Raw genomic sequence first — 11300 nt, 5'->3', positions numbered from 1 at the left:
CCAACTTGTCTAGAAACCTTGAGAACTTGTCACTAGAAACCGCCTTAGTGAGAATATCTGCTACTTGGTCTTCAGTTCCTATTGAATGAACCTTAACGACCTTGCTTTCTAGCTTCTCCTTAATAAAGAACCTGTCAACCTCTACATGCTTGATCCTATCATGTTGCATTGGATTATGAGCAACATCACGAGCAGCTTTATTGTCACAAAATAACTTCATCCGCTGACCATGTTTGACCCCCAAGTCTTGTAACAAAAACGTAAGCCATAAGATTTCACAAATACCAAGTGCCATACCTCTAAATTTGGCTTCTGCGCTTGACCTTGCTATGACATTTTGCTTCTTGCTTCTCCATGTTACTAGATTTCCCCCAACAAAGGTGAAATACCCGGATGTCGAGCGCCTATCATTCGTCGATCCTGCCCAGTCAGCATCTATATAGCACTCAATTCTGAAATGTCCATTCTTCCGAAACAAAATTCCTTTACCAGGGATTCCTTTCAAGTAACTCAATATTCTCATAACAGCACTCATGTGTTGTTCTCCGGGATTATACATATATTGACTAACTACACTTAATGCATGAGCAAGATCTGGCCTAGTATGGGCCAAGTACATTAATCTTCCTACTAACCTTTGGTACCTCCCTTTTTCGACCGGTACTTGGTTCTGATCGATACCCAACTTCAGTCATTCGGCCAACGGAGTAATGGCTAGCTTACACGCCGACATGCCAGTTTCTTCTAAAAGGTCAAGAACATACTTCCTTTGTGATAGAAATATTTCGAACTTACATCTTGACACTTCAATCCCAAGGAAATATTTTAAAGAACCCAGATCTTTCATTTCGAATTTCGAGGATAAATACTTTTTCAAGGCTACTTGCTCAATTGGGTCGTTACCAGTAACCACCATGTCATCCACATATACAATGAGAGATGTAACCTTTTCGTTCTGGCATTTCAGGAATAACGTGTGATCCCAATTACTTTGCCTATAACCGAATGCTTTCATGGACTTGGTAAACCTACCAAACCAAGCTCTCGGAGACTGCTTCAACTCATACAATGATTTCCTGAGCTTACATACCTTTTGTTTTCGTATGTCCAGATCATTACACCTTGGTGGAAGATCCATGTAAATCTCTTCGGTTAGATCTCAATGGAGGAATGCATTTTTTACGTCGAACTGTTGCAAAGGCCAATCTAGGTTTGCTGCTATGGACAGTAGAACACATACTGTATTGATCTTCGCCACTGGTGCAAACGTATCAGTATAGTCGATGCCATATTTCTGTGTATACCCCTTTGCCACCAATCTTGCTTTAAAGCGATCCACTGTTCCATCTACTTTGTATTTTACTGTATAGACCCATTTGCATCCCATAGATTTCTTTCCAGCTGGTAAGTCAGTTATTTCCTAGGTAGCATTCTTCTTTAACGATCTCAATTCCTCGTTCATTGCATCTTTCCAGCGGGAATTTGCTAAGGCCTCCTGCACACTGTTAGGAATAGATACAGTAGATATTTGAAGAAAAAACGAAGATTTTATTTAGAAAGTAAAATAATTGCTAATGCACTCCAAAAATCTCATTTTGCACTCAAAACTTTCTATAATTAGAAAGTAAAATACACCTGTGAGGAGTGTAAAATGAGATTTTTAGAGTGCTACAACAGTTCTCAATAGTTTTAGTGAATAGAAGATTCAGAGTTCTTTTTAAGTACAAACGATATTCAGTACTAATTTGTAATTTCTCCCACAATGCAGTGAGTTGAAGAGAAAGATTCTACCATTAGAGCAATCCACTACGTGCAAAAGACTCCAAATTCTAATACACTTGAAATTGTGTTTTAATATAATGTAAAAGTAATTATTTGGAGTCTTAAGAACCAATATCGTGATATCAACTTGTATGTGTTACTCAAAACTATTTGCTATTAATTCACTGAATTTCATATTTATGATCAAAACCATTCATTTTATAAATGACTTTCTCATCTCAACAAAAAAAATCAATTAAACTAAGGTCGTTTAATCATCAAATTGTATAAAACATATGAACAAATTTGGTAAAAACATTACAAACTATCTATCGATTTGCTACAAGTTGATTGACTTAACAATATTAGTTTTAATTTTTTAATTATTTTAAAAATAACGTTTACAAAGTGATTTACGATATGTGTATCAATCATAATCACAAGTTCTAAAAATTCAACTCAACAAATTTTGAACATGAATTCTTACTCGTAATCAAGGATTATTCTATTATATATCTAGTTTGCCAATAGTTGAAGTTTATTTGGGTCAATTCCAACCCCCACTTTATAAAATAAGCGAGGATCTAGTCCGACGCAACTACGTGCCCTCTCATACAACCCCATCAAAAACATTTTGTAACAATCCCAAAAGTCTAATTTGGCCTTGCTTCTGATCTCGTTTCGTTCCCTGCCAAGGAGAGCAGTGCCCACCGAACCCGCCGGTGCATTTTAGCATCCGCCGCGAGCAGCTCACCTGCCTTTTAGAGAGAGAAAATATCCGTTAGCGACTCCGCAGAAAAATAAAAAGCTTTTATGCCGTTTTCGGAGAACAAATCCGGTGGGGCCAGCCCGTATGTATCAGTTCCTTATGATTTTTAATTTTCTTTTAAATATTTCACCTTTTTATTTATTTACATTTTGGGAGGAAAAACGAGGAAACTCCGCGGCAGAGTTTGCAGAGAGATTGAAAAACGGGTAAGTTTCTCCCGGCACTGTTTGGTTGCTGAGAAAATTGAAGAAAACTTAAGAAATTCCGAGTTTTTATTTTTTGTTTTTTGTTCTTGTGTTGTTAGAAAACTAAACATTTGAGCTGATTAAAATAGTTTGTATCTCTTTTATGCAAGGAAAAAGAGTTTTTTTGTTTTTTTTTGGTTTTTTTTCCTGCCCATATATGGTCAATGCTTAATGTTTATGTTCATGATCTGTGTGGTTTTTACAAAATATAACGCATGTATTTTTGGCGCAAAACTGAGCGCAGTAGCGTTCTAGGGTTCTTACAGTAGCGTTCTAGGGTTCTTACAGTAGCGTTCTATGGTTCTTACAGCTGGCCCCACTTGGTGGGATAAGATTTGGTTGTTGTTGTTGTTGGTGGTGGATGCTTAATGCTAGCTCAGCTGCCCTTTGTTGTAATTCTTCGTGGATGTTGTTCAATTTAATTGCTGTTTATCTGACTAATTTCGAGTGTTTTTCGAAGAGATATTAGCGTTTTCTTCGATTATTTATGCCTCATGTATGAGTATGAATGTATGTTTTACTGTTATTGTTCTTGATCCTTGGTGTGAGAAGTAATAGGTCTAATATGTAAGATGTCCTTCCTTACTTGTAAATGTGCATGCTTTATTGCAAAGAGATTGATTTAAACTGCATAGTTGATAGAGTGCAGATTGTTATTTCTTAACTGGGTTCGATTACTGACTATCCAACTGTTATGTCATCGCAAGGTTCGAGTACTGCCTCATTTGATAGCATTGGATTTGTTACTTGCAATTGAATGATCCATACGCGACTAAGAGAGGAAGTTGTTGGATCTCAGATACTAGATTGCATCTATTGAATTGTAGCAGCGTTGAAAATGATACCCGTTCCGTGCTTCACTTACTAGTTCAGACTAATTTTGGTTCAGTTTCTGAGGACCGTCATTTCATTCTGGCATGGGCTTGGAGGAAAGAGTTGACATAAATAACAAGCAAGGCAAAGTTAATCAGACATCAACTATTTGCAAGCATGCTTTTTCTGACCTGAAGCATATTACTCCGTTGGTATTCATATACCTCTTGAAAGAGTGCTATTTCCATGGTAAGGGTATTTTGCTCTCGATCATTAATTTCACTGTCTTTAAGCATGATTATGTTGTGACGAGGAATTTGATCCTAGCTTGTTGTGCCTTTTGTGTTAGTGGTGTACCACGCTGTGGTCAATTACTCAATCATTAATTTTCCCCAAATTAATCCTTCATGTAGTGTATTAAACCATTTTAGTTCAAAATCATCCTGCTTGTTTTAAAATTGACATTTATTCAGTCATCTAACTGTTTAACAAAACTTATGCCCCAAGACATTTCCATACAGAGGCAAGATAAAACCTGTCTTAGTATTGATAGAACCAACTGTTCACTTTACCATCTACTCTGTCTGCCTTTCCAAATAACTTGATAGGCACTTAGCCCTCACGAGTGAGGCATACTTCTGTTGTGTGTTTCGATTACCATTAGAGATCCAGGATGAATTTATACCAATATGCTGTAGTCCAATCCTGCAGAAATTTACTCGTATGCTATGCTACTTTTTTTTTTGGTTGCAAATTGAACTGAGTTTGAATATAAGATCTTATTTTCTCAGCTTTTCTGCATGTACTTTGGAAGTAATGTTTCTTTTCTACATGTAATAGGCACATTTAAGGCAACTAAGAAGTTCCGAGTTCTTCAAGAACAGGTTCATCTAGTACTACGCAATGATCCCCAACCTGGACCAGCTACTTTTTTTATTCAGTGCCTCTATGTCTTGCCTATATTTGATTTATACTGTGAAGGGTTCAGTCATTTGATTATATCTGCTCTTCGCCGTTTCCTAAAATTGGAAACATGCTCGGGGGACGCTATGGAAGCAAAGGACCTCGCTGCCCAGTTGTTTCTCGATATTGTTGGGGGCTCTGTCAACCATGATGAGAGGATAGTTGAGAAGATACTTGAAGTTTATGATGTTCAGTTGGCAAACATTGATAAAGTAATGTGCCAAAATGCAAAGAATAATTGCAGATTTGACAATGCAAAAGAGTTTGTTGAGCAATATATATTTGGACTGATAGAGTCTCAATCATATATGGCTGCGGTTACTTTATTAGAGCACTTCTCTATCTGCCAGACTGGCCAATCGTTTCTCCATCGTATGATAGAAAGCAGACAGTTGAAAGCAGCAGATAAATGGGCAACATTCATGGGAAAGCCAATGTTATGTATTCTTGTCCAGGAGTACATTGGCAGGAACATGCTAAAAAATGCTTATGACATAATACAAAAAAACAATCTCCGACATGAATTTCCCGATGTTTACCACAAGTATAAAGAGAGGTATTTTTTTATATTCATATTTATGCTTGGTTGTCAAATTTATTTCTTTTTTCCACTTACTTTCCTTTCAATCATTCTATTTGTTGGTCTTGAATACCTTTTCTCGCTATTTAAAATAATAAGAGTTAATCATATACTTTCAGCACTATAAAGAAACTAGCAGAAAAAGGTTGCTGGGAAGTTGCAGAAGCAAGGACAAACAGTAATAGACAGCTTCTTGAATATTTGGTACGTAGCTTTTGGAATAGATTGCATTTCCAAAATGCATATATGTATGCATGTATGTCTGAATGTATGCTTGGTTGCATTCTTTTCATATTAAATGAATTATACTCTTTTGGTATTGCTAAATTTTTTTTTCTTGTTACTTTTGAAGGTTTACTTAGCAATGGAAGCTGGTTACTCAGAGAAGGTTGATGAGCTATGCGACCGATACTCGCTTGAAGGTTTCTTAAATGGAAAAGGTATAACAAACGTTAATTAAACCTCGCTTATCGTTATGAAATTATTTTTCTAGAGTTAATGCAGTGAAGCTGTCAATCCTAGCAATCTAAGTTTGTTCTTTAGCACAACTAGTGGTTTTCCTTTTTCTACTATTTAAAGACAACGTATGAAGATAGCAACTCGAAGTTGTACATTTAATATAACTTGTTTATCTTTTTTATTTAGTACCTGAGGCAAGTCTTCTTGAAAATCGTTATTTGCATCTCAATGAGTTGGTAGTAGAAGGTGTTGTTTGGGTTGATGAAGTTGATGCCTTGCGCAATGCAACCTCTCACTTTGAGGGATGCAAAGTTGTGGGTCTTGATTGCGAATGGAAACCGAACTATGTAAAAGGCAGCAAACCAAGCAAGGTAATAAGGCATATTGAATTTCATTCTTTGTTAGACTTCAGTTGTTTTTTCCCTACATTTCCAAATACATGTTCACTCTGAATGATACTCTCATAGTCAGCTAACAAGTTTCCTTCCGTTTACAAATCTTTGTTTTGTTGAAGTGTTTTCTCCATGTTTCAGGTTTCCATCATGCAAATCGCATCTGAAAAAATGGTTTTCATCTTAGACTTGATCAAGTTATTCAATGACGTTCCTGACGTCCTGGATGATTGCGTAACTCGCATTCTGCAATCTCCTAGGATTTTGAAACTCGGTATGAGAAATTGTAATACAGTGGATAAAATAGAGCCTCCTGACGATGTGCATAAATGAAATAAACTGGAAATTAAGCATGCCTGTGAATTATGCTCCTTGTAGGCTATAATTTTCAATGTGATATGAAGCAGTTGGCTCATTCGTATGGAGAGTTAGAGTGTTTCAAACACTATGAGATGTTACTGGACGTCCAGAATGTTTTCAAAGAAGCTCGCGGTGGTCTCTCTGGGCTTGCAAAGGTACCAGAATTGAACACACAACAATCTTTTCTTTATGTCTCTGTCGTTCTATCTATTTGCATTCTAATGCTCATAAATTGAAATTTACTTTGTGTACTGCATCAGAAAATACTGGGAGTTGGTTTGAACAAGACAAGAAGGAATAGCAATTGGGAGCAACGACCTTTGACGCCCAATCAGGTAGTTTTTATACATATACATTTCACCTTTCTTACCACTGCAATGACTTGTGAAATTGATTTCTCCCTGACACTCGCAAAGCGGGGAGCCTTGTTGGGTTGTGGTCGCCCTTTAGATTACTCAACTACAGTTAAAGTTTTAGTATCTGACATGACGTGATGTTTGAGTTCTACATCCAATTGTGTAGTTCAAATAAACTTGAGGCATATTCTTGTGCAGCTGGAGTATGCAGCTATCGATGCAGCTGTTCTAGTTCACATATTCCGCCATGTTCGGAATCATTCCCAGACTGCCGAGGGGGAAAAACCCGAGTGGAAATCCTGCATCGTAAGTACAGATACAAAAACTTTTCCGATGAATTGTCATCGTGCATGAACATTTCTTCATTGAACCATTGAATGCGTTGGTTTAATATACAGGTTTCCCACATGGATAATAAGAAGACCAAAAAGGGGAGTCGAAAGGAGTCATCAGAAGCTGAGATAAAGGAAGAGCAGCAGCAACTTACTTAGCCGCGTCGCATTTTCCCTTTGCCGTTGGATTAGGATGTAAACACCTGTAAATTTATCCATTTGGTTAAAAAAAGACGGTGTTTAATCAAGATGATGGTCAAGAATTCTAAATATTTTCGCATTTGCCTAGTTTTCAAAATTTAATCTCCCTTGGTCCATGTGGCATGATTTGGGACAAAGCTTAAAAAATTTAGCCATAACTCAGAAACAACTTTTATCTTCTAATGGTTATGGTTAAAATTTTAGCCAAGATTATTAAAGAATATTTTTAGTTTGAATTTTTTTGGTAATTCTTGAAAAAATAAATTTATGTAGACTATTCAAATTTATTTTATGAACATTTTAATCTAAAAATGTTTAAATTCGGATAAATAATGGAGAATCACGCAACTTAGGTATTTATAGAGTTTTTCGGGTGAAATTGAGTTAAATAACCTTTTTAATTGTTTTATCTGTTAGATATGTATTTGGGCTGTCGAATGATTTTTTCACTGTTAAAGTTTATCTCATTTGATTATAGTCGTTAGATTATAAATAAAAATAAAAAATAGTTTAAAATATTATTGTTGGATCAACCAACGGTCATATTATGAGCCGTTGACTAGCCAAAGAGTCGTTCACTCTATTATGTAGTGGAAGCCCGTCCTAATGGGCCCAACCATGCTTCCGTGTGGCGTGCGGCAAGTCTGTTTGGGGCGTGGGGCTTCAGTCGCACAGCCCGCGCGCATTGGTTGATCCAGAATGAATTAAGCCAGACTTAATTCTTGAGAGAAATCTAACCGAAATTTTTTTCTTCCCAAAGCTTATTTTAGCGCTATGATTGAAAATAATTGGGGGGTGTTTAAAGCTTAAATCTTAAGCTTTATCCCAAACCATTGCAAATGGCCTTACCATGTAATATGGTTAAGGAGTCAGGTGCTGGATTGAAACCTTAAAACGGCCCCCCAGCTCCCTTTGGGTCCTTCTCCTGCTCAATTGTGCACAAGGATATGAGCACATGATTTTACCTTTTCTTATTCTGCACACTCGTATTTATGTTTTTATATTATCTTTTGATTTATTTAATTTAAAAATCAGAAATAAACACATATGTGTAAGGTGATAAAAAGGCACAAAAAAATCACTTTTTTTTTTTTTGAGAAACTGGAAACGATTAATAACTAGGACAAAGATGCCAAAGAAACATAATGAAGCCTACCCCGAGGCAAGCATCAGAGAAACCCGGGTAATGCAAGGGGTTGAAGGAAACAGATGCAACAAGCAAACAACAAGCGTCACCCCTTCCATTACCAAAGCTAACTTAAGAAGGACAAGGAAGTCCATCACTACATAATACATGAACCAAAGAAGATAGAGGCCTATCGACCCAAGTAAAATCACACATCTCCATATTTCTTTGCGACGCTAAGATGTCCACCGCCATATTGGCTGATCTTGGAGTCCAAGACCAGTGAAAGTCTTGAAAGGAATCTCCAAGCAACTTACACTTCGTCAGCACTGGAAATGCCTCCCACTTGCCATTTGAAATCTTACCCTTAAGGCAAGAAATAAAATCCTAGGAATCAGATTCAATCACAACAAAGTTGAAACCCATAGCAGCTCCCATCTCACAGCCATGACGGATCGCAACTGCCTCTGCAGCTGCCGCAAATTGAGCAACAGAACTACTCCTCCTAGCAGCAATAAAGGTGTCAGAAGAGTCCCGAGCAACGACCCCTGAGAAACCCGATTTTGTAGCTTTCTCCCAGCTAGCATCGACATCGAGCTTGACAAATAGAGGAGGAGGAGGAACCCAACAGGCTGGCACCTGGGCAACAAGGTTGGCCTATGATAAAGTCAACACCGGGACCCTGGAGGCTTCATGGAATGTACAGGCAGTAGTATCAATGACAACGATCATATGTCTCGGGTTGATAGATTACTTATGGAAAAGGAAATTGCATCTAGTATTCCAAATTTGCCAACACGTGAACGCAACATATGATAACACTCTATCCACCTCAACCTTCGAATTCGAAGTGGAGTTAGTGAGGGTGATAAGCCAATTCACCCAAGTTGTGATAGCATTGCCATTAAGTCTAAGATTCAACATACCACCAAACCATATCGGTTCCACCCATGGGCATAGAAGAAAGAGATGCTCAATGGTCTCCTTGTGAGTTTGACATATTGGACAAAGAGGTGAGGGTGCCACCATTCTCCTAAATAGGCCCGCCGACGTAGCCAAAGCATTATGAACTATCTTCCAAAAGAAACATCGAAATTAGGTGGAGTATGTAGCTTCCAAATAACTTTCCATAAATTTCCTGGAATAGACAAGGAGGAAGACGAAGCCAAATTGACCCTTTGAGCCGGCTTTGCATGAACGCAGTGATAGCCCGATTTAACTGTATAAATCCCTCGATGATCATAAGGCCAAATCAACATGTCCCTTAAACTAGGATCACCAATTTGAGTATCCACAATGGCGTCGTCAATGCACACTGCACACCCTCCTAACAACGAGAAATTTTTGGGTCTGTCAAGTGGATTACATCACACATTCGGCCACACACAGTTGAGACTGTCCTATGTATTTTGGTTTTCCTCGCTTAAATGATGTTGTCATCTCATATTTGGACATTTCTGTCATTGTGGAGAAAGATTTAGAATTTTAGATGGACCAAGTACATTTTGATGGTGAAAAATGAGATTAGCATGTGAGTCTGTGACATTATTAGACCGAATTACTACTATAAATACGGGCGCATGGTAACGCTCACCGGACCAAAGAATTTCTCATTAACAACCCAAAACAAAGCAACGATTTTTCAACCGATTGGGAGTTTAATGTGAAGGAAGTGCGGTGTGTAAACTATTTGTATCACTTTGACCAAAAAAAACTATTTGTATCACACTAACTTTGTTTAATATTACAAATACATTTTACACTTCAGGGGCAGGACAGTAATAACCTTCAACTCTCTAAATTTACTTAGGTTGACATGGCACTCAGAACTGTGTACAAAAACCAACCTTGGCCAACAAAAATCCAACCCGAAATTCTCGGTGTCTCTCTCTCCTCCCTGTCTTCAACCCAACAAAGAACACCAACTAATCACTTCTTAGCCACCCTTTAATATATTTAAAAAGGCAAAAATAAATCCTAATAATGCACATAATTAACATGCCTCGGAGTCTCTAAACTCTCTCCCTCTCCATCGCGAAAACGTTCAAAGAGAAATCTTTCCAGAACGGGAGAGAGAGAGAGAATATCAATGGAGGAGATTCGATACCGTTCATACGCAGTTGCTGGCTGCCGGAACAACCTAGAGATGGTGAACGTGAGGAGATTAAGCGAAAACCGCACAATGTACATGGGGAGGCCACATTTTCATCCATCATGGGATCCGAATCCCTCCATGAAAACAGGACAATGCAACGATCTTCAACTCCGCATCGGGGGGATGAAGGCGAGGACAAAGAGAGTGTCGTCGACGAAGTCGAAGTCGATGAAATTGTGGTGGAAAGATCCGGAGATTAAGAGAAGAGGCCGAGTGGCTAGGTATAAGTTGTATGGTGCTGAGGGGAAGGTGAAGAGATCTTTGAAGAAAGGATACCGTTGGTTCAAGAGGAAATGTCTCGAGATTGTACGTACCATTTGAAATACTTTGACCGATTTGAAGACATTGAAAGCTCAAATGTCCAAGTTTCCCATTCAATTCGTGTGTACGAATAATGTACGTACGAGCGTATATCCTACGTATGTGTGTACGAGGCTTTCATGATTGCAAATTGGCATGCATGCATGCAATGGAAAAGTGATCGTTGGTTCTAACTTCTGAATTTTAGAAGTTTTTTTTTCCTCACTTGTGGGATTTGGGAAGGTGAATGTTCCTCAAATGTTGTTTCAATTAGGTGATCTTTTTATATTTTATTTTTCATTTATTCACAAAAAGAAAGAAAAAACAATTCATTGTTCCCCATTTGAGTTTTCAACCTTCTAATTTATGACCAAAAAAACCTTTTTAATTTATTTAAAATTTTTAATATTAATATATTTTAATATTATTTATGTAATGCTGTATTTTAATGATTTTCGTACATACATTAGCTTCTTTTATACGTTTTA

General features: G+C 37.6%; 2 protein-coding genes across 3 annotated transcripts; both read left to right on the top strand.

Annotated features, from left to right (window-relative positions):
* Nucleotides 1-2391: 2391 nt before the first annotated feature.
* Nucleotides 2392-7328, top strand: LOC126618939 (uncharacterized). 2 transcript variants are annotated; one of them, XM_050287169.1, is made up of 11 exons: nucleotides 2392-2736; nucleotides 3665-3837; nucleotides 4429-5107; nucleotides 5251-5335; nucleotides 5484-5571; nucleotides 5777-5961; nucleotides 6124-6256; nucleotides 6361-6497; nucleotides 6603-6677; nucleotides 6897-7004; nucleotides 7097-7328. In XM_050287169.1, exons 2-11 carry the CDS (start codon nucleotides 3693-3695, stop codon nucleotides 7187-7189), a joined length of 1728 nt encoding a protein of 575 aa, XP_050143126.1. In that variant the 5' UTR covers nucleotides 2392-2736; nucleotides 3665-3692; the 3' UTR covers nucleotides 7190-7328. The 2 variants fall into 2 exon arrangements, with proteins under 2 accessions (XP_050143126.1, XP_050143125.1); XM_050287168.1 differs by having other exon boundaries at nucleotides 3483-3837.
* Nucleotides 7329-10446: 3118 nt separating this feature from the next.
* LOC126618291 (uncharacterized) lies at nucleotides 10447-10833 on the top strand. Its single transcript, XM_050286336.1, has one exon. The coding sequence runs from the start codon at nucleotides 10447-10449 to the stop codon at nucleotides 10831-10833; it is 387 nt and encodes a 128-aa protein (XP_050142293.1).
* The last annotated feature ends 467 nt before the right edge of the window (nucleotides 10834-11300 follow it).

This window comes from Malus sylvestris, chromosome 4, assembly GCF_916048215.2.
Source record: "Malus sylvestris chromosome 4, drMalSylv7.2, whole genome shotgun sequence".
NCBI classification, from domain to species: Eukaryota; Viridiplantae; Streptophyta; class Magnoliopsida; order Rosales; family Rosaceae; genus Malus; species Malus sylvestris.
This window is presented reverse-complemented; position numbering and strand designations above follow the sequence as displayed.

What these genes read in the sequence shown, in the direction of transcription:
- LOC126618939 (XM_050287169.1), top strand. Translation starts at nt 3,693, where the DNA reads ATGGGCTTGGAGGAAAGAGTTGACATAAATAACAAGCAAGGCAAAGTT. An exon ending in TACCACAAGTATAAAGAGAG is followed by an intron (nt 5,108 to 5,250) that starts GTATTTTTTTAT and finishes ATATACTTTCAG; the next exon opens with CACTATAAAGAAACTAGCAG. An exon ending in TCCTAGGATTTTGAAACTCG is followed by an intron (nt 6,257 to 6,360) that starts GTATGAGAAATT and finishes TGCTCCTTGTAG; the next exon opens with GCTATAATTTTCAATGTGAT.
- LOC126618291 (XM_050286336.1), top strand. Translation starts at nt 10,447, where the DNA reads ATGGAGGAGATTCGATACCGTTCATACGCAGTTGCTGGCTGCCGGAAC.